This window comes from Oreochromis niloticus, linkage group LG6 (assembly GCF_001858045.2).
Source record: "Oreochromis niloticus isolate F11D_XX linkage group LG6, O_niloticus_UMD_NMBU, whole genome shotgun sequence".
Taxonomy (NCBI): domain Eukaryota; kingdom Metazoa; phylum Chordata; class Actinopteri; order Cichliformes; family Cichlidae; genus Oreochromis; species Oreochromis niloticus.
Genome location: NC_031971.2, coordinates 3,701,617 through 3,725,474, shown reverse-complemented (window position 1 = coordinate 3,725,474; position 23,858 = coordinate 3,701,617). Strand labels below are relative to the sequence as shown.

Sequence of the window (23,858 nt, the reverse complement as noted above, 5' to 3'; positions counted from 1 at the left end):
GCAAATTGTGCCATTGGAATTACCAAACTGTGATGGAGTTTGTCAGGATACTCTTCGCTGTGCATCTGTAAAGGCTGCTGAGAAGTTTGGAGGTTAATCCAAATTTTAGGAGAAGAGGTTTCAAGACTGAAACCATCAGTATCATGAACTGAACACACCTGCAAAGCAGGTTGCTGAATTTAGATGCGATTAATTTAGATGCGCGAGTGTCATTGAACACCTGTGCCTGTGAAAGAAGTTAGTTGCTCATGATTATGTTCTTTCTTGCATATGGCTTTGGAAATAAATATAATTTCATATTTTAGTTATAAAAAGGGGGTGGTCATAGTTTAGCCCTTCAACATCAAGCAGGTAACAAGTCCCAAAAAACTGAAGACCACCTCAGAATCTGGAACTTATTCCTATAAGAGATCTGGAAGTGACTCAGAAAAGGGAATAAATAGGCAAGTCCACTTTTCACATAATAAATCTGCAACAGCAGGGCTGCACATGGTGAGAAATAGAAATCTATTCTAATATTTGACCTCTGGCAAATATGTCTTTAAATTAGTTTGTGTTTATGCTTCTTATCACTTTTCTCTTAACTGGTCCAAAAGCCCATGGCCCGTGTCTGCTCATTATACTGGAGTGCTTTTGAAGAGACGTATTTTAAATATAACTTTGTAAAGTGTAGTCCCCTGACTTATGTACTCATTAGTAAAATAGCCGTCTTTGTGCCATCTGAATTTCATGTTAATTACAGACAGATGAGGATTTTTTTTTTTAAAAGGTTTATTTGAAGATCACACACTGACAATGTTTCTTTTTACATTTGGCATCTCAGTTGTAGAGCACAGAGGCAACTGTGTCGATAAAGTAACTATCTAAACTCTGTAACAATAAAATGCATTGTTTCACTATAAAACAGTCACATCACATAAATCCTGCTGAGGGGAAATTACAAGTGCAGTCTCTTCAGAATCTTCATTTTTATTTCCACCACTCATTCCTTCGGAATGACTTTGACCTTCATCACTTGAGGTACTCGTTTCATCCTCATCCTTGCTCTGGTTCCCCTCCTCTTCATTCTGTCTGTTTAGTGCCCTCTCCCTCAGATCATCCCCCTCCAAACTTGAGCAGTCATCCGAAGTGTCGCTGTCTTCCTCCTTGTGTTCTCCTTTTTCCTCGTTGCTTAGTTCATTATTAGCTCCTTCTCCACCCCTCCACACCTCTCCCTCATCTGCCTGTCCTCCTTCTGTGTCCTCCATGGCATCCTCCTCCATGGCATCCTCTGCTGTTCTCTTGTCCCCTGGCCAAAGTTGAACACCCAGGTGGTCCTCCAGGTTCCTGATCCAGGTTCTCAGCCTCTCCCTCACATCTAATAGGAACCTGGGCACAGAGCCGCTATGGTCGGACTGCTGGCACACATGCTGGAGATATGCCACAAGCACCATCAAAACCATGATAACCAACAGAATGACAATAAGCCAAGTCTTCACTGCCTTTTCAGGTGAGGAGGGTGAGGGAGCTGCGCCAGATTGATCTGTATTTTTTGTACCTGATGGAACGACTGTAACTGAATCGGATGTTGGGAAGGATGTTGTTGTGCTGTTTGTAGCTCCAGAGGGAGAGTGTGAATAGCCTAAAGTTTGAGTAGATGTCATATTGTTCTTTAGAGTATAGTTTTGAGAGCTGGTAGCAAAAGATACGGGAATCAAGAGTATCAGTATAAACACTGACGCAAGAAGGATGGCTTTGGTCCTCATGGTGACTCTGTAAATCGCTAAAAAGACAAAAAGCAGAAACTGCAGTTAAAATGATGTGAATCACAAGAAATGACCTCAGTAGCTCTAAACCCAATGAACAACCTGTGAACAGATTTGTCAGGTAATGTTTCTTTAAACACTAAATGATTATTCAGTTTTATTTATATAGCACCAAACCACAACAACAGTTGCCTCAAGGCGCTTAATATTGTAAGGTAAAGACCCTACAATAATACAGAGAAAGCCCAACAGTGACACTACCCTTTTTGAGCACTTTGGTGACAGTAGGAAGGAAAAACTCCCTTTGAACAGTCAGAAACATCTGGCAGAACCAGGTGACCAGGAGGGGCTATGGGGAGGGAGATGGTCAACAGCGAGTAATTATGCCTCCCCTACTAAAGAAGCACGCCACGCCGTGGTGGAATGCTGGGAAAAGAAGCATTGTTTGCAGTAAACGATTTCTGTAAATGTGCAGATGTGATTATTTGCCAGCAACTTTCCTCTCTATTTGGAACTGTATACAGTAGATACAGCAGTGACTGTACTCTGTAGCGCCATCCAGCAGGTAAATAGTTATATATTATTAATGTACACATTTTAAATGTTTGAACGAACTTCAATAACTCAATAGACTCAAGAGTTGCATGACATTAGCCTGAATTCTGAAAATAAATCATCATAAAACAGGATATCATTTTTTTTAAAATATTCTTTTCTTTACTCTTCCATGATATGACCTTAGTGTCTCCTCACTGTGCCAGCTGGTCTTTTTTCCTGTTACTTATCTCTTCTCCTCCGTATTGCATTACCATTCTGAACATGTCTCTGTCTCATGGTTACAGCGTCACCAGTTTGCTCTGGTTTTTAAGAGGTTTTTCTTTCCCACGTTACCGAGTGCTTGCTAAGAGGGGAATTTTGCATTACACTGTATACAACAGATGCATAGAGTCTGACAGATTGGAGATGAAACTACTTTAGCAGAGGTACAAAGGTGAAGAAGAAGCAAGAAATCTGTTATATTTAACATCATAAATGATAAACACACTGTGCGGTTACAGCAGCTGTGATTTAGCTAGAAGCCAGGCAAACAGTTTTTTCACTTGCATTTTATTTAGAATTTAACTATTGTCATTATTAACATCATATTTTATAAATTCATATCTGAAAAAAAATGTTCAGCTATGATTAGGAGACACACACCTGTGTGAAGTGATAATCAGTCATGCTTGTATTAGTTACAGGAAGTATGCTGTCATAAGAGTTTTAGTTGCTTTTAGGATAATTTTAACAATACAAGACTGACTGATGAAAAGCACACGGACACTCGCTGAAAACTTCATGAGGTACACCTGGTCAGCTGCTTGTTAATGCAAATCAGCAAATCACATGGCAGCAACCAAATGCATGTAGGGATGCAGTCATGGTCAAGATGACATCAGAGCGGTGAAGAAAGGTGATTTAAGTGAATCAGGTTGTACTGAGTATTTCAGTAACTGCTGACCTACTGGGATTTTCCCATATAACCATGTCTACAGTCTACAAATAAACTGGTCAGAAACAGAGCAGCAGCAGCTCCCTGCGTGAGAACGCCTTGTTGATGCTAGAGGTCAGAATGGCCAGGCTGTTTTGAGCAGAAGGGAAGACAACTGTAATAACCTTTCTCTATTTGAGTTATGTACTCTTCTTTGTGCATTTCAAAAAGAGCACCTTGGAATGCAGAAGACATGAAACTTTAAGCAGATGGACTACAGAAAAACCACACTGGCTTCCAGTCCTGTTAGCAAAGAACAGGAAACTGAGTCTACAGTTTTTGTGAAACCATGAAAACTGTTTGCACAGAACACTCCACTAATAACGAGAATGTCAAATGTTAAAGTAAAAAGGTTATATTTGCCCTGTTCACTGACTCACACTCATTCAGGCTCAGGATGTGGTTAGTTCTGTGCACTCTGCATCTGTGTTTCACTGAAAAAACAGGAAACTGATTTTGCGCCTATCTGCAACTTTGCAACAGCAACTGCAGTAATCAGGTGGTTTTCTAACTGGCACCTGTGGACCCTCGTGAATTCCGACTGTTCTATACACAGCACTAAATATTCTTTTCACTGACAACAAAGTGAGTTTCACTGCTTCAGCCCACTTCAGATCAGTGAGGTCTGCACGTGGCCCACCATGTTAAATATTTATAGTGTGGTCACTGTAATGAAGTTTTCAATAAGTGCGTTCCTCATGAATAATGGCAGCTGCTGAACTCTTATGAATCTCTGTAAAAGGAAACTCAGTTTTAGTTTAGTTAGTTAAATCATCCCAGGACTGAAGCTGATTCTAGCCACATGTTACATATTTTATTACCTTAAATTCAGATTCATTTCTCTCATACTGTAACACAGGAAAACTTTTGTTCTTTAAAAAATGAAGAACATTTACAACAGGGGGAGGCAGAAGACGAGGAGGTGAATAAATACGGCTGATAAAGAAATGAGTTAAAATAAGTGGAAAACTCTATAATACCAGAAAGATACAATATTAAAATGTAACAAACCAAACTAAAAACTGCAAGTATTTACTTACTTGACAAATGAATAATTCAGTGAAGTAATGCCAAGCTCCCAAGAAAGACAGGATGTGAAGGAGGCAAAGTTGTAGCTACGTATGTGAGAAGACTTAGAGAAAGGAAAGAAAGCAGACATGTGAGAGATGACTGAGGGTGGGTGGGGGAACAACAAAGATGAAGGCTTCAGAAAATACAGTGGCTTGCAAAAGTATTCGGCCCCCTTGAACTAATCTGACTGAGCTGGAGCTGTTTTGCAAAGAAGAATGGGCAAGGATTTCAGTCTGTAGATGTGCAAAGCTGGTAGAGACAGACCCTAAAAGACTGGCAGCTGTAATTGCAGCAAAAGGTGGTTCTACAAAGTATTGACTCAGGGGGCTGAATAATTACGCACACCCCACTTTGCAGTCATTTATTTGTAAAAAATGTTTGGAATCATGTATGATTTTCCTTCCACTTCTCACGTGTGCACCACTTTGTATCGGTCTTTCATGTGGAATTCCAATGAAATTGATTCATGTTTGTGGCTGTAATGTGACAAAATGTGGAAAAGTTCAAGGGGGCCGAATACTTTTGCAAGCCACTGTAGGTTACCACATGCTCTCTTTCACAGGTCTCACGCAGTCATCTGTCTAACTTTCCTTTTTTAGCATACAAATGCAGTTTTTTGTAACTTTCTCCTTTTTTGTACTTCTAGAAAATTCACTTTTCACAATAAAATAATGTCATATTCTTTAGGTTTTCTTAACCAAATTTTACATGATGCCAGTCGACAAGCTTTGTGCGGTACAAGTGTATAAGTCGTAACTATGGGCACAAGCATGCATTCTTACTAGGAGGGTGAGATTTGGGTGAGAGTCATATTGAACAATGTATGTGTCAATTGTAAATCTAAATGTGTGTGAACAAAAACTTTCACCACAGATATGTCCTTTCATGAAAACTCAAAATATGCCCAGAGTCAATAGTGAGCAACTTTATTTATAAAGCACTTTAGCCACAGCAAATAAAAAATGCTAAAGACAGAAATTAAAGCTGCGAACAGTGATGAGAGGGCAGATGACCTGTACTGCATTCGAGCAGGAGCTAAAGCTTGGGCGAGCTGGTGGTGATCATACACATGCAGTCATTCCTATGAAGCATGTGAATTTTAGGACAGATTACATGATGTACAACTGAGAAAAACAATGTCATGTCCAGAATAAAACAGCCCTACAGGTCATGTTGATCTCCTAGGAGAAGGCCCAAAAATGATGAAACGAGAACATTTTAACCCTCTTGTCCATTGTGAAAATTTAGCATAAACATTGCTGAAATTGCTGTTGTTGGTGCTCCCTTAGCAGACCACAACAAAATACACTGCACTCACCACAAAAGGCAGCATTTTGCTATTCCCTTTGAAATATCTCAGCTTGCATAGGAAATAGCCCATCCCTTCTTGTAACCAGCCTTTGTAAGCCTGTTGTCAGTCTAAATGCCCAGGTGCTTATACCTACTGCAAACATACTACTTAAATCCTGTTCTGCCCTCTTCTTTCACCATCTCTGCAGTCTTATTGATATTTAGAAGCAGACGATTTCTCCCAAACCACGCCGTTAGTGCTCTGTACTCCTGCTGCTGTCATAAATGCACAAGAGATAGTTTCACCAGGTGGAGCAAGACTTTTCTCTGCATGTGTGCCGAGGCTACTGCAATGACATTTTGTGGCACTATGGATGCGTTTGCTATCCACGTGTATGAGACCCACACTTTCTCTGCATGTGCGTGTCTAAGCTTAAGCAGTGTCAGAGCGTAAATGGAGCGGATACACCAACATGGCTCCAAATTTACATCATTTCAAGTTGCTAAATTAAGTGGCACAGATTGTCCATTTGGTGCCATCAGACCATTGTGAAAGAGGTTATCATAATAACATAATAAATCAAACTCACAAAAGAAATGAATAAAAAACACATTTCACTATTTTAACTTCCTCAATGCTGCACACTGATTAGATATTTTATTTTAGGTTTCTGTAATGGGTAATCCACCACTATGCACAAGCTCTTTGATCAGAATTATATTATTAGTACTAAAATATACATTTTCAATTGACTTTAACAAAAAGCAGAGGGAATAGTAAAGCTTGTTCTTATTTTTCATTAAGATATCAAATTACAGTTTTTACTTGCATTCCTGAGCAGAAAAACATGTTCTATTGGTCGAATGTTATGCTTGATTAATGCCTGACTTCCCAGAGAAGTACCAGATTTCTAAAATTCATGTAGGTCTTCTTGTTTTTATGACAGGTTGAAGGTTTCGGCTGATGTATCACTGCCCACATCAGCAACAGGAAAAGTGCAGCTAAAGTGACGCAAAGGCTGAACCAGAAGCACCACACTGTCAGCTCTCGTGACACCACACTGTCAGAGGATGCATGTAGATGCATGCGGCATGGAAAAAACACATTTTTTCTTTGTGTGTTTCACAGCAGGTAAGCTTGCTTGTTTCTCCCCTCAGCTAGTCTTTTTGGTAAAATGGTTCTAGGAAGCTTTCTTGATATAGCATTTAAAACACAAATGAACAAAAAGGTCAATACATGTCAGTAATAACTAACAGGTGACAGAATTAAATTATAGATGAAACCAGAAAAATGCAATTAGAGCTACATGCCTAAGGAGAAGCATGACACCCTTCAGAGATCTTTTCCCTGCTCTTGTTTGCATCTTTTTCACCAAATATTATCATGGTCCTGGGTCGGTGGCCCAGCGCTTTAAGTTTATTATTATCATTTCTCTAGTTTATTCTGATTTTGCATTTGTTCTTAGGGTTTGAGTTGTGGGCTTCTTTCATCCCTACCTGTGTCTCTCCTCTGTGTTCTGTTCGTGTCCCCAGTTGGTTGTGTAAAACAGTCTGTGAGTTTCCTGTTTTACTTTGTAGGTTTGTGTCTCATTATGTCCATTAGTTCCAGCTGTTTCCCCTCCTGTGTGCCATTTCCTGATTACCTGATGTGTGTATTTATACTGCGTGTCTGCCTGTGCTCCTCGTCGCGTCGTCTGTGTTCCTCTGTGAATTTTCCGTGTACTTAACGTTATTCCGTGTTTCTCCATGTCTCTCTGCTCCCCGCTCCATGTCCTCCCTTTTGTATTAGTTTTCCCAGTTTAGGTTTATGTTTAGTTCTGCCCGCATCTTGGTTATTGTTCCCTGTTAATAAATCCCACTTGCACCTCCGCCATTGTCTGCTTTTGGTTTCTCCTTTCTCACCTTCATACGACCGCTGCCCCAGTCGTGACAAATATGTTTCCATTTTCCTGCTTTCCCTGCTCCATTTCTCAGCATATTATCTTGATATATACACAGTACCGCAGCTAAAATAACTATTGAACACAACACTACTTTTCCAAGTAAATACATGTCTAAAGGTGCTGTTGACATGAAATTCTTACTAGATGTCGACAATAATCCATCCAATCCACACATGCAAAGAAATCAAACCATAGATGTCCAGAATACATGCCTCAAAATGTATTTTGTAACGTATTCTGTTACGTTACTCAATGAGAGTAACTTATTCGGAATACTTTGGATTATTTAATATATTTTAATGCTTTTTACAACTACATGAATGTACTATTGCTGTGTGATTTATTACTATTACTGAAGGCTACTCGCCATACCAATACCAACTAGATGTTTAAATTTTAATATAAAATGAGTAACAGTAGGGTGGACATTAGGTAAGGCTGCACGCACCAATCTCATATAGAAAACTATTCTGCGCGTATATAAAACGTACACTCCGAACCGTAGTAAAGGGACCTCTGGCTAATACGTCAGGTTCATGTCGGGCTCGTAACCAAAAACTGCTTTACTTTGTTGTCTGGGTCAACTTTTCTAGGGAGAGACAGAGAGAGGCGTTGAAAGGCTGCTCCAACGGAACTTATTGTTTCGGAGAAAAACACGAACATAGTGTACAGGCGAGTCTTAATAGCTTACTTACAACTGGGCTACACTACCCATAAGGCTACATTCTTTAGGGCTATGCCTGTAACACTCTGCCTATTGCCTTCATATTAAATAATTTTTTGAACAATAATTTTTCATTATGTGGGCCGCAAGTAGAGGTGACATGGGCTGCGAGATTAGAAGTTTCCACCAGCATGGAATTACCAAAAAACATATACATATGAAACAGGAAAAGACCGCCATGTAATCCATTTATTTCAACAAAGTAACTGTATTCTGACTACCACCTTTTTAAATGGTAACTGTAACGGAATACAGTTACTCATATTTTGTATTTTAAATACGTAACGCTGGTACATGTATTCCGTTACTCCCAACACTGCAGCTTCAAGGGCTTGAGGGTCCTGGGCAGTATCTTAGCCAGGGTGACTATATCTCAGGAGGTCCCTGTCTGCATGCCAAGTATCCTTAGTATCCAAGATACTAACCCCAAGTTGCTCTCTGATGCATCCATTAGAGTATGAATGTGTGTGAATGTTAGTTAGTAAGCACTTAAAACCAGAGAAGAAAGTATGAATGGCTGTGATTGGGTCAATGTGGCATGTTGTGTAAAGCGCTTTGAGAATCAGTCCATGTACCATTTATTGTCCTAGAACACTCTTCTGGACAGAGATCTTGGATGTTATTTCTGGGATCTGCTGGAGTCACTGCACCTAGTGCTCTGATTACCACTGGGACCACTGTTACCTTCACCTTCCACATCTTCTCAAGCTCTTCTCTGAGCCCTTGGTACCTCTCCAGCTTCTCGTGTTCCTTCTTCCTGATGTTGCTGTCATTCAATGTCAATGTCGCACTCTAGTTTTGTCTTGTCCCCTCCCCAATCAGACCAGGAGTGACATGTTTAGCTGCATGTTCTCCTTAAATGGCTGTCTGTCTGAGTGGTGTCCAAAAAATGATGTGGGCTTCATAGATAATTGGCAAACCTTCTGGAGGAAACCTGGTCTTGTTAGGAGAGACGGCATCCATCCCACTTTGGATGGAGCAGCTCTCATTTCTAGAAATATGGACAAATTTATTAACCCCCCCCAAAATATGACTATCCAGAGTTTGGACCAGGAAGCAGAGTTGGAGTCTTACACGCCTCTCTGCAGCTTCTCTGCTCCTGTTATCCCCCCCATTAACCCATCTCCATAGAGACTGTGTCATCTTCCAAACAGACAAAAAACAAACTAAAAACCAGCAATAAACAACTTGTCACGAGCACAGGAGGGACTCAGACGCAGACTGGAATTAGAGAGATCAGTTAGTTTATTTTCACACACCAAGTGCCACTATGTACAGGTGAAGGAAAGGGGTTTGGGGTTTTCTGTAGGTAATAGAGAAATTGAATCTGGTGAAAAAGACAGCCCACCTGGCTTACTGGGAGTTTAGGCGTTTGGCGGATCCGATGTATTCCAAGTTCTTATGGTCGGTCCACACAAGGAAAGGATGTTCTGCGCCCTCTAGCCAGTGCCTCCATTCCTCCAAGGCCAGTTTGACTGCTAGCAACTCCGATGTCATAATTTTGTTCTGTGGAAGAGAGGCAACGAGAAAAAAAGGCACACGGGTGCATGGGTGAAGTTTACCTTCAAACTGCTGGACAGTACTGCTCCTACCCCCATGTCCGACGCGTCCACTTCCACCAGGAACTGCTATTCGAAATGTCCAAGGTGTGTGTTGAATGCGGTCTTCCACTCATCCCCCTCTCGAATTCTCACAAGATGGTAAGCGTTACGCAGATTTAGTTTGCTGAACACAGTGGCTCCCTGAAGCAGTTCAAAAGAGGAATTCAGGAGGTGAAGATGGTACTTATTTTTAACAGTGCGCCCTCTAGCCAGGCTGTGGTAATCTATACATGGACGAAGAGTTTTGTCCTTCTTGTCAACAAAAAAGAAACCTGCCCCCACCAGAGATGATGATGGACAGATAATGCCGGCCACCAAGGAGTCGGTGATATATTTCTCCATGGTCTCTCTCTTGGGCTGGGTGAGGCTGTAGAGGCGCCCAGAGGACAGCGGCGCCCCAGGGAGGAGGTCAATGGTGCAGTCGCAGGGCCTGTGCGGTGGGAGTGAGCATGCCTCATCCTTACTGAACACTGCTGCAAGGTTGTGATAGACGCAGGGAACTGATGACAAATCTGGTGCTTTAGAGGGCTTTCTGGAGAGGGATGAGGGCACAGGCAGAGTGGCAGCCCGAAGGCAGTTCATATGACAGTCCGTGCTCCATCCCGTAATTTGCTCCTTTTTCCATTCGATGTGTGGGTTGTGTTGTACTAGCCAGGGGTAGCCTAGCACGAGTGGAGTAACAGGTGCTTTGAAAACACAGAAGCTAATGTTCTCAACATGGTTACCAGAGAGGGCCTGTTTGTTTTTTTATATTTCTGTATGGACATACTGCAAATCAATTTCCCGTTGGAGACAATAAAGTTACCACTGACCATTGAGTAACAGGTACGGTGACAAGCGTTATGTCTGGCAAACACTGACCGGACAAGGCTGACACGCGGAGAGGATGGGGTAAAGCCCTAGTGCCAATGTTGAACTTAGCCACTAGCGAGGCATCAATGAAATTCTGCTCCGCTCCCAAGTCAATTATTGCAGAAAGTGAATGAAACGTAGCCTGGATGGTGAGTTTAGCAGCCAACAAAAGACGGGGAAGAGGATTTTTGCCAGACAGGTCGCCCACCAGTACCCTCTCAACTACTGGCGGGCGCACCCTTTTGCCAGCACCAGGCAGGTGGAAATGAATTGCCCTTTACGGCCACAATACAGGCACTCACCCGCAGCGAAACGGCGTTGTTGCTCTTCAGGCGAGAGCCACGAACGCCCCAGCTGCATAGGCTGCTCCCCCTCCTCCTCCGCTCCAAGAGCTTGGCCCTCTCGCGCCTCAGGCGGGGCCTCCCTAGACGCCAGAGGCTCCCGAAATGGCTGCTTTCATGAGCTCCAGCGCGCCCGCAGGCGGTCATCCTCCTGGATGCATAAAGACATGAGTGCGTCAAGAGAGGAGAGCTATCACTATTTCATCCTTGAGCTCCTCACATATATTGTTTAACAAGGTGGTTTTGAGAGCTTCAGGTTCGCATTTTGTCTGTGCAGCTAGAGTCCAGAAATCAAAGGAAAAGTCAGCCATGCTTTGCCTACCTTGTTTAAGATTAATTAAGCGGTGGCCGGCAGCCTTTGCACTAGAGCCCTTGTAGAACACAGCTTTGAACCGAGCCAGGAAGTCGGACGTTCCGGGGCAGGCCTGCAGCTGGGCCTGAGCCCAGGCTAAAGCTCGATCCCGCAGTAAGTGGGTGAAATAAGCAATCTTAACCCCGTCATTGGCAAACACATTAGGCAACTGTTGGAACTGCATGGAGCACTGCATTAAAAATCCTGCACACTTCCCCATTTTCCCAGAAAAGGCCTCAGGTGTAGGCAAAAGTTTATCCAGTGACATAGCGGAGGCTACTGGGGCTACCGTGCTAGCAGCTGGAGCTGCTGCAGCAGCCGACGTAGCGACAGGAGCGTGTGTCAGCTGAGTGGGGGGAGTGGGTCTTCTACCAGCGGGATCCTTTGGACAAATGCCTGTGTTAGCGATGCCACCTCTCCACTGAGTCGCACTAACATTTGTTCATGTCGTTGCAAAAGCTCCTCCAGTGAAATTGAGGCTGCTGCTGCAGGTGAGTCTGCCGAGTCCATAGCATGGCTGGATATTTCTGTCATGAGCACAGGAGGGACTCAGATGCAGACTGGAATCAGAGAGATCAGTTAGTTTATTTTCACACACCAAGTGCCACTATGTACAGGTGAGGGGAAGGGGTTTGGGGTCTCCAGGGGTCACGGGGGAAGTGACGGAAAAAACACAAGCGGGTTAACTTCTCCTCCCAGGGATTCCTCTTTGCACTCACACCGCACCAACACACCACACTCATAACAGGTCAGTAGCAGGTCCTCGGGCGGGGCATGCAGGGTCTGGCAAGAAAAGAGGAGATTGGAATTAGGATGACACTTCGAAAGAAATTTGAAGAAAGCTGATGAAAACAGGAAACACTGACAAGGGTTACACAATAATCCAGTGACGAGGCATTCCCAGCAGCTGCCTTAAGTAGTGAACTTGTGAGTTTATAGATCACAGATGATTGTTTGCAGGTGCGGAAGCCAAGGGCGGGAGTCCACAGTGAACTCCGCCCCGGTAGAGCGCAGGGCACGAGAGGGGAGCGAGAAGGGACAAAATAGACAAAAACACTTGTAGCCAAACTGAGTCAGCTGAACAGGCATGACACAACTTAAAAAATCACAAAGAAAGAACAATACAGTATCCACATCTGAACCAAAGAGTAAAACAGTGAAATGTGGATTATTAAATATTAGGTCTCTCTCCTCCAAGTCTCTGTTAGTACATGACTTAATAATTGATCAACAAATCGATTTACTCTGCCTTACAGAAACCTGGTTGCAGTCATGTTAGTTTAAATGAATCAACACCCCTGAGTCATTCTAACTACCAGAAACCTTGAAGCACAGGCCGAGGGGGCGGTGTGGCAGCAATTTTTCACACCAGCCTATTAATCAACCAAAGACCAAGACAGACTTTTAATTCATTTGAAAGCCTGATGCTTAGCCTCGTCCACCCCAGCTGTAAAACTCAGAAACCAGTCTTACTTGTTATCATCTATCGTCCACCTGGGCCTTACACAGAGTTTCTCTCTGATTTCTCAGACTTTTTATCTGATTTAGTGCTCAGCTCAGATAAAATAATTATTGTGGGTGATTTTAACATCCATGTAGATGCTAAAAATGACAGCCTCAACATGGCATTTAATCTGTTATTAGACTCAATTGGCTTCTCTCAAAATGTAAAAGAACCCACCCACCACTTTAATCACACTCTAGATCTTGTTTTAACATATGGCATAGAAACTGAACATTTAACAGTGTTTCCTGAAAACCCTCTGCTGTCTGATCATTTCCTGATAACATTTACATTTACAATAATTGATTACACAGCAGTGGAGAGTAGACTTTATCACAGTAGATGTCTTTCTGAAAGCGCTGTAACTAAGTTTGTAAGTTTGTGTCTGTAGAAATTATCCACACCCTCACTTATCTTAACTGCACTACTGTATAGCTCTGTGTAAATAATCATTCTGTACATACAATAATTTTTAACCTTACAACTGTTTACAACTTGCATAGTTCCCATTTCTGTATAACTGTATATCTCATATTTCTGTAAAGTTATTTATTTCATATTCTGTATAGTTTTTCATATTTATATCCTGTTCATATCCTGTACATAGCTTGTACTCACTACAGCCGGTACATACCTATAGTTATAGAATATTCACAACATACTTCATACCGTGTACATTATAACATACCACAATAGACCCATTTCTGTAATATACTTGCATATCTATATTATTGCTAATATATATTGTAATATATCTATATCACTAAAGCACTTCTGGATGGATGCAAACTGCATTTCGTTGCCCTGTACCTGTGCATGTGCAATGACAATAAAGTTGAATTCTATTCTATTCTATTCTATTTAAGAATATAATCCGACCACTGTTATCATCTTCAATGCCCTGTACCAACATAGAGCAGAGCAGCTATCTGAACGCTAGGCCAACAGAGGTCGATCATCTTGTTAATAATTTTACCTCCTCACTAGGTACGACTCTGGATACTGTAGCTCCTGTGAAAACTAAGGCCTCAAATCCAAAGTCCCTGACTCCGTGGTATAATTCTCAAACACGTAGCCTAAAGCAGATAACTCGTAAGCTGGAGAGGAAATGGCGTGTCACAAATTTAGAGGATCATCATTTAGCCTGGAGAAATAGTTTGCTGCTTTATAAGAAAGCCCTCCGCAAAGCCAGAACATCTTACTATTCATCACTGATTGAAGAAAATAAGGACAACCCCAGGTTTCTCTTCAGCACTGTAGCCAGGCTGACAAAAAGTCAGAGCACTGTTGAGCCAACCATCCCTTTAACGTTAACTAGTAATGACTTCATGAACTTCTTCACAAATAAAATTTTTATCATTAGAGAAAAAATTACCAATAATCATCCCACAGATGTAATATTATCTACAGCTACTTTTAGTGCCATCGATGTTAAGTTAGACTCTTTTTCTCCAATTGATCTTTCTGAGTTAACTTCAATAATTACTTCCTCCAAACCATCAACGTGTCTTTTAGACCTTTCCCTAACCCTAACCAGCTTCCAGTTTGGATTCAGAAGACAGACACTATCTCTACCTTTAAGATTAGGCTTCAAACTTTCCTTTTTGCTAAAGCATATAGTTAGGGCTGGACCAGGTGACCCTGAATCCTCCCTTAGTTATGCTGCAATAGGAATAGGCTGCTGGGGGACTCCCATAATGCATTGAGTTTTTCCTTTTCAGTCACCTTTTTCAAACACTGTGTGTTAATAGACCTCTCTGCATTGAATCGTACTTGTTATTAATCTCTGTCTCTCTTTCACAGCATGTCTTCTATCCTGTCTTCCTTCTCTCACCCCAACTGGTCACAGCAGATGGCCCCGCCCCTCCCTGAGCCTGGTTCTGCCGGAGGTTTCTTCCTGTTAAAAGGGAGTTTTTCCTTCCCACTGTCGCCAAAGTACTTGCTCATAGGGGGTCATATGATTGTTGGGTTTTTCTCTTTATGTATTATTCTAGGGTCTACCTTACAATAAAAAGCACCTTGAGGCGACTGTTGTTGTGATTTTTTGCTATATAAACAAAACTGAATTGAATTGAATTGAAAATTCGGAACCACTACATCTATCACTACGGCCGTCTTCTTCTGTTTGTCTACCACCACCATGTCCGGTTGGTTAGCCATCACCAGTTTGTCCGTGTGTATCTGGAAGTCCCACAGGATCTTAGCTCGGTCATTCTCCACCACCCTTGGGGGCGTCTCCCATTTTGACCTCGGGACTTCCAGGCCATACTCGGCACAGATGTTTCTGTATACTATGCCGACCACTTGGTTATGGCCTTCCATGTATGCCCTGCCTGCTAGCATCTTGCACCCTGCTGTTATGTGCTGGATTGTCTCATGGGCATCTTTACACAGCCTGCACCTGGGGTCTTGCCTGGTGTGATAGACCCCAGCCTCTATGGATCTTGTACTCAGAGCTTGTTCTTGTGCTGCCATGATGAAAAATTTATAGGCCGTTTTAGGTTTAGATCAACAAGCCACAAAGATAAGCATCCCACAGTGAAAAACCTCTAATAGCTATGAAATCAGCATCGAACAAATTTTATAGAAAATCAAGTGTTTTAACAAATTAGAGTTTAAGAATTGATTTCAAGTCTTGTTTCTAACAAGAGAGCCATCCTCTAAGAGAGGATGGCTGCTATTTACATGTGTACCTTTAGTGCAGGCTACTATGAAACTTTCCATCTATAGAATATTAATATCAACACTTCACCGAGTTCATTTGATTCCTCAGAGGCATCCGATGGAAGACAAAACACTGCTCAGTAGACCATTTCACACTTTATTTCTCTTTCACATTACTTCTAGAAGGGAGATGCATCCTGCATGACACTTTGCCGCGGATCTCAAAATGGTGGTGTGCCCCTAACAGTTTTATTACAGAAGCTCTCTCATTCTAGTCTAAACAACAGTGTCTCAGTAACTTTCCACTAGAGATGGTCCCCTCTTATCTACATTTTTTCCAGGCAAGCGTGAGCGAGAGTCTGCAGCTTTCTACTCCCCAAGGACACATGGTCTCATGCCTTTATTTTTCAGGGCTGTGTCCACTTAATACTACACTAAATAACTTTATAACACTTTTTAATAAAAAAGCATAGCATTATTGAAGCACTTCAAATAATTTTATCTCAACAAGAAACATAGCACTCTGTGAATAGATGGCCCACAACCCCCAAACATTGTGGTTAGCACCTTTTTTTTTTCTCCAAATGTAGTGTTTGTCTTTAGTCTACTGCATGTTACAAAGAATGTTTTTGTTCTTTGTTGCTATTTAAAGTTTTGAAAGCTCAGAGGAGGGTTGTATATGAATCCTGCAAGCCTGCAGATGATTGGAGGACTGTTCAGAACTACGTAAACTTGTGAAAATTTGGTGGGGTTTTTGTTACCTCTACGCAGAGTGCTCTTAAAAATGGAAAGATAAAGTATTTCATCCTCCTCAGTATCTGTGTGTAGAAAATTACCGCTTGATCATCGATGAAGTCTGTTACTGTGACCTGAAGGTTTATTGGCTTTAGTTTCTACATCAGAAAAGCATCACCGCTTATCTAGCAAGGTTTAAATCTCATTGCTTTGTGTTACTAAATGACCCTGTATGTTAATGCTTTCTAAATGTTTGTGGCAAGGTTTTCAGATATCTAAGACATCTGTAGCCTTTTTGCACAATCTTGGGAAGATGGCGGGTGAAAAAACAAAACTGAACACAGGCAAAAACCGCAAACTTAACAAACCAACATAACTGACCTGGACATGAAATGACACACAATGGTATATATAATGGCTGATCAGACCACTATGACACATGAAGGGGTAATTAAACAAAACACAATCATAAACAAACAATGCAGTACAGTCTGGTTTGTTAATAAACTAAAGATCAAAGAAAAAAATCAAAACTACTAAACTCTAAACTCAATATCCAATTAAATGCAAATACTTTTTCTTTAATTAAAGAAAACACACATTCTCCCCTTCAGCAGGAAGTGTTGGTGCAGTCCAATTATCCCTCTTTGTATTTAACAGCTTCAAACCCTGGCAACTCCCAGGGATCATGGCAGGTAAGAAGTAAAGAAACAAAGGTTAGTCAAAAGTCAAATTAATGAACTGGTATGAATACATAAGTAAACTAAATGTGCGTGCTTACAAATAGAACAAATGTATCCAAACCAATCAATAAACTTATTGGAAACTAAAGTGTGTTATTGTGTTCAAATGAAGAAATGAAAATACACAACAGTTACCGACTTTAGAGTGTGGCCATGGGTTTGGCCATCACATGGCGCCTGTGTTCAATTTTGGTGCTGCCACTACCCGTTTACCTGTTGTTTTTGTTTTGTTTTTGGCTTTCCTGCTAATGTGTCTTTCTTCTCGCTGGGTGCATGATCATCAAACTCTATTATACATCCAAGCTGCTATGGGAAATCACAGTGCTTCTTTTCTGTGCATGGTGAATCTCACCCTCAGTGGCCTCAGTATGTCCTCTCAGCCAGCACCAGTGGAGCTACTCGGTGACCTCTCACTGGCACAGATGGAGGACAGGGCTAGAGTCCAAGTGAGACTGTGGCTGCTTTGGAGACAACAAATTGGTGGGAAATCCTTGCCGTGGCTACCTTCTGCAAAGAACTCAGCACTGGACTCTCTTAGGATGGCACTGATAAATTTGTGCTCCATCTCAAATAAAATTTTCATCTTTGGATTTCTTAGCAAATTGGCAGACTGAATTGGATTACACCCCCCTCACTGAACTATCTCCTAAGGATAATTCATTTCACAGGCACACTCTGTTCTTCAGAATGTGCTGGAGGCCTTGCCACAATTTTTAGGAGTAGCGCTTTGTGCCAACTCGTGAGCACAGATTCACTTATTTTGAATGTGGGTGATTTTAATCTCCACACAGATGATGCTACAAATAAACCTGCAACAAAATTCATAAGCCTGATAGACTATTTTAATTTTATTGTGTCAGGCCCCACAACAAGGACATTTTTAGATCTGGGTATGAACATAGTCTCTTTATTCTAAAGACATTTTTATTTCTGACCACATATTTTTTCTTTTTCATTTATTATCAGATGTAAATACTGGTCATCATTTAATCACCTCTCATTTTTTAAATCATCTTTCTTTGCTGCTATTTTTAAAATTGGTGATGCTTTTTTTCTGAACAAAGATGTAGAGATCATGGTTTTGTCATGAAACGCCTGTGCAGGCAGGAAAGGATCCAAAAGCAGACTTCACTGAGGTGGGATGTGAATTCCAAAATCGCAGCTTTCTTTGTTGGGAAAAGGCGATACAAAACCATACAAAACTAAACTGGGAAATTCTAACTCACGAGGAAACACAGGAAGAGTGACACAGCCATGAGGGAAGACACAACACGGAACTGAGGGAGACGCGGACATAAATTCACAGAAGGATCAGACGTGGAGCACACCTGACACGAATAACCATAACAAGACAGGAGAAGAGCAAACCCAACACGATGCACACTGATGGGAGACTATCAAAGTAAAACAGGAAGTACACTGGAGGAAGAGAGAGGACATGGAGGAGCTGGGGAACGTGGATAAACATGATGAAACGAGGGGCAACGAGGCACAAGAACTTACACCACTATATACAAACACAGACACACAGAGGGCAACAACTCAGGGGGAAATCTAATAAACTAAACTAACAGAACAACCCAGGCTCTTCTAAAATAATAACAAAGTAGCCTTAACATGATACAAAATGACATGAAACTACAAGAACACAAAACAAGTATTTTTTGTTAATAGCATTCATGATATCAGAACAGTTACTACCCCTCCTCCTAGCTCTCTGACCACATGCCTTAACTGGCTGACAATCTCAAAGATCTTTGCATCAATATCTCTGAATACTCAACAACATCAGGTCTTTAATTTCTGGCTGTTTCCCTAAACAGGCTGTTATTCAGCACTGACCCCTCCCACCTTCAGAATTTAAGGGTAATTTAAAAACTGCCTTTTATCTCCAAAATATTAGAAAAAGTGGTGGCCAGCTGGCTTCCAGAGGTTTAAATTGCTCACAACATTTGAGATACATTTCAGTCTAAATTTCAAAATCTCTTCTTACATGATATTTCACATGATATTTGAATGCATAGAGATGCAGGTGAATATTCAACCCTTTTACTCTTGGAAGTCTCAGCTGCCTTTGGCATATATCACAGTACCTGACTGAGAGACTTACATCTTTGGGTTGCAGCTCTGACTGGCTTCTTCCTCTGTCTCTGTCTCTCTCACTAAAGCTTTTCAGTTCCTGTTGCTAATTTTGTGTCCTCCTCTGCGACTCCATCTTGTGTTGAGCTGCTAGGTTCTGTCCTGCTGTCGTGTTTGCTGTGTACACCCTCCCAGTTTGACACACCCTGAATAACTTTGAAGAAGTCTCATATCTTTTTTACACAGATGATATTCAGCTGTGCATGTGTTTCAAACATTAGAATATAGCCAAATTATCTGTCCTTCAAGACTGTATACATACTGCAACAGAGAAGAAGACACCAGAGGGTCTTCATCAGCTTTTTTAAAAAAAAAGACCAACCTTGGCCATTAGACACACAGACAGGACTAGTCCTGAGCTTTTAGCTGTACTAGGTCTTTGCTAGTATTTTTTCTGCATTTCTCTTCGATTACATTGATGCTGATGCACATTATTGTAGAAATGTGGAAGAATATACAAGAGAAACCAATAGATCAAAGATGTTTGTTTGTAATTATTATTCTTTGAATGATTTACGTAACTGCTTGTAAAGTTACTTGCAAATTCAAATTAAGTTAAATGCAGTGCAGTATCTACTGAAGGTCAAGCTTTGTGCACATTCGTCAAATGACGCTGGAGAGATTTTGAAGCCTGAAGCTGCAGTAGTTGCTTCTTAGTCCAGAGTCAGTCAGTGTTATTACAAACGATCTCGCAGCCCATTTTGAAACAAATTTAATGGTGTTTTGATTTATTTATTGTTATTATTAATCAGTGATGATTTTTTACTGTGGTAAAATCAGGAAAGGTGATTTACCTGTATGACCTCTTCAGCATCATTGAACAAAAAAGTAGTTCTTAGTGAGTGGTGGAATTCTGTCTGTCATACTGGAAACATATAAGAAAACATTTACGCAAAAGTTCTCCAAAAGTTGATTCTGTTCATCTGGACGTTTTCAGTGGGAGAAATATTTCTCCCACTGAAAACGAATCAACTTTTGGAGATTTGCTTACCTGGATGATTGACCATGCATCAAGACATTTACGCAAGAACAATTTTAGCATTTTTACAAGGAATTCTCATGGAGCCACATCTTCTCTCTCTCAGGAATCCTGTGTTGTTTTGGTGGAAATGAAGGAAAGACTGCTGTGAAAGCAAAAGAGAGAGCAGATGTCACCCTACAGACAGGAGAAAGTCCAAGTAATGCCAAGATAATATGGACTTTTGGAGCTGAAAATCCAAACATGCTACTTGCCACCATAAAGAAGAGAGAGGTGAAGAGTGACTATGATGAGTCTTTTAGAGACAGACTGCAGCTGGACAGTCAGACTGGAGCTTTGACCATCACGCAGCTCAGTGTCCTGGACTCAGGCATCTACAAGTGGCAGGCCATCAGCGACACCATCTCATGGAAACAGTTTAACCTGACTGTTTATGGTTCGTACATCTGCTCACTCTCGTCACTGGATCTGGGAAATTAAGACAATTTAATAAAAAGGCAACATTTTTTTTCCACACTGATTCATTAAAAGATGTACAACAACTCCTCCTTACTGCTGCTCTGTTTAGACACATCAGCCTCCGTCTCACCTCATTTCTAGCATTCTCTTCTGTTACAAAGGCCCTCTGCATGTCCTCCTTCACTACATTCATGAATCTTCTATGTGCTCTTCCTCTTTTCCTCATTCCTCACAGCTTGACATCCTGTCTTTTTGTTAGTGCCTGTCTCCGAGCCATACATCATAGCAGGTCTCATTCCCCTTTCACTCTTGCTGTTACCATTCTTTCACAAATCAGTCGGAGGCTTGCCTTCACCCATTCAACCCTGCCTGCCCTCTCTTCTTCACCTCTCTTGTGCATTGACCGTTCCTTTACACTCTTGTCACTTAAACTCATCTACCTTCACTATCTCTACTCCTTGAACTTTCACTTTTCCAACTGTGTCCTTCTCATTCACACATATGATTCCACTGAATTTCATTCCCTTCTCCTCTTCTCTCTGGAGCGTACCTCTACTTCATGTGCTCCTTACTTACACTACACTACATATCGCAATGTCAGCTACAGTTAGTAGCTGTCAGAGACTTCATCAGTATGATAACTCTGTCAGCACTTATCAAATCACATCAATCATATTTTCACTCTTTTTCCTTCATCAGGTTCTCTTGGTACTCCCTCCATTACAGTCAGATCATCTTTCAATACCAAAAGCTGTTCCTCAGTCACAGTGGAGTGCTCAGTGCACAACAGCCAAGACTTGGTCCTGTCCTGGTACAGAGTGGAGGAAAGACTGACAAATATTAGCAGTCCTGATCTGTCCTCCAAGCTGTATCTGGCTCTGGAAATAGAATCCCATGAAAGAGGCAGTTACAGCTGTATAGCTGAAAACCCTGTTGAAAAAAAGATGACCAAACTATCGGGAGAAGACACAACTATGAAGATAGAGTCTGGAGGTATGATGGTGATAAATCATTTTGACCTTTATTAAACTAGAACTATTACTTTTTTGTTTATCACATTCTTATGATTTAAGAATATCTAAGCTCCAAGCACTTCTTCCCCCCCCCCCAAGAGTCCAGAAGCTGGTGTCAGACTGAATCTACGGTAAGACTGGTTATCTCTACCGTCTTTGGCATGGCCTTGATTATTCTTGTTGTGGACCACATCAGACTCCGAAGATAAACCACATGTGCACCGAAGTTTTTCTCAAGCTTCACAAAATGCAGTGTGTCAACACATCCGCTTTAGAGCTGCACAGGACAATGGGACGTAATTCTTTTCAAAAGTTCTCTAAAATTTGATTTTGGATCTCAACCAGAAATATCATAAGGTAAGGTGAATAATACACAGAAACCCCAATAATCAAATGACCCCCTGTGAGCAATCACTTTGCAACAGTGGGATGGAAAATCTCCCTTTAAACAGGAAAAAACTTCCAGAAGAACAGGGCTCGGGGAGGGGCGGCCATTCTGCTGCAAACACCTTAAAAGAAACCTAAGGATGCTTTACAAAAGAACTTTAAGAGTAGTTCATTCTTATTTTTTCTTAAAGTGCATATAATACAAATGTCATGGTCCTGGTGTTTTGTTTTTGAATTATTAATAGTCTTTGATTGCATTGTTAGTTAGTTTCTAGTCTTTGGATGTCTGTCTCTGTGTTCCTTGTTTCACGTCTGATCTAGTCATGTTTTCATGTCTGTGCTTCTCCTTGTTTTAGTGTCAAGTCCGTGTCTCTGTGCCTGTCGCATCTTTCCTGTTTTACTTTGCCAGTCTCGTGTCACGTGCTCAGTGTTTTCAGTTTTGCTTCCTCCACGTCTCGTTATATGTGATTACTCCCAGCTGTACTCTCCTCCTGTGTCTCATTCCCTTGATATCCCTCTGTGTATTTAAGCACTGTGTTTTCCTCTGTCTGCTGTTTCATTGTACCCTCATGTGGCTGTGTGGCTCTCCCGTGGTTCTCTTAGCTTCGCTGTTTATTGTTTTCCTAGCTCCCTAATGTTGGCTTCTCATTTAGGTTATGTTTTGTATTTTTGTTGCTTGGATGTTCACAGCAATAAAGCTGTCTTTTTGAGTTTATCCCTGTGTGTGTTGACTCCTGCATTTGGGTCCGCATCCTGCCTGCTGCACAGCTAATCTTGACCGGTGTTGGGTAGTAACGGAATAAACACCAGCGTTATGTATTTAAAGTCTAGGTGATAATTAGAATACAGTTACTTTGTTGAAATAAATGTAATACGCAGCGGTCATATCTTGTCCCATATGTTAGGCTATCCCCTCTCTAACTTTGGTAATTCTACGCATTGCTGGAAACCTAAACAAAACAACAAGAGGCTCTAATGTAAGTGTCCTGTTTATGTTGGTGGGGTCAGGTACACAATGGACCTGGAGCCAGCACAACAGAGGCAGCAGTGCACGGGCAGGAATGCATTTCTTAGTTGGAAAGTTCGACACCACTTCACATTTAAAGAAGAAAGGGATGAAATCTGAGCGTGCAATGCAAACTCTGTTTGTCAGCAACCAAGTTGCTCTCAGCGTCTAAAGACTCCAACCTAAAGAAACATCTGGAAGTAATTTCTTTTTTAAAAGCTAATGTTAGCCTACTGCAGCTAGCTTGTTTTAGTTGTGGTAGCTACCTGGGTCATGTGCCACTTCAGTATCTTCGATGTACTATTGCTGTGTGATTTATTACTATTACTGAAAGCTGCATTAGAACCTGCTAGCTGCAAATAATCATGTGCAGTTCTGAAAGCAGACAGAAAGAAAACATATTACTGATATCTCCAAAAGTTGAATCTGTTCATCTGGACGTAGCGTTTTGTGGGAGAAACGTTTCGTCACTCATCCAAGTGACTTCTTCAGTCTCAGCTGACTGCAGGTTTCCCCAAACCTTATAAACAGTACATTTGCATAATGACTGAAACCAGCCCACTGAAGGAACAATGGGCTGTGAGGTCAGTTCCTTAATCATAATTATGCAAATTCCCATGACCATTGATCAACAATCACTGACCAAAACCCACTGATCAAAGAACACTGATCAATGGCCATGAGTACCATTCACAGAGAGTTGGGGAATGGCTGCAATCACAGCATTGTAAGATGGCAAAAGATGTACCCTTAGGCCCCCTCCTCGATTCAGAGATGGT

General features: G+C 41.4%; 2 protein-coding genes across 2 annotated transcripts; one reads left to right on the top strand and one right to left on the bottom strand.

The window, feature by feature from the left end:
- Window positions 1-751: 751 nt before the first annotated feature.
- On the bottom strand, window positions 752-7,189 carry LOC102079747 (uncharacterized). Its single transcript, XM_013264948.3, has 2 exons — window positions 7,135-7,189; window positions 752-1,762 (listed from the first exon to the last, which is right to left on the bottom strand). The coding sequence occupies exon 2, from the start codon at window positions 1,743-1,745 to the stop codon at window positions 897-899; it is 849 nt and encodes a 282-aa protein (XP_013120402.1). The 5' UTR covers window positions 1,746-1,762; window positions 7,135-7,189; the 3' UTR covers window positions 752-896.
- LOC112847045 (uncharacterized) lies at window positions 6,630-22,788 on the top strand. The gene is made up of 4 exons (XM_025907667.1): window positions 6,630-6,769; window positions 20,321-20,650; window positions 21,373-21,666; window positions 21,786-22,788. The coding sequence occupies exons 1-4, from the start codon at window positions 6,709-6,711 to the stop codon at window positions 21,893-21,895; spliced, it is 795 nt and encodes a 264-aa protein (XP_025763452.1). The 5' UTR covers window positions 6,630-6,708; the 3' UTR covers window positions 21,896-22,788.
- Window positions 22,789-23,858: the final 1,070 nt, after the last annotated feature.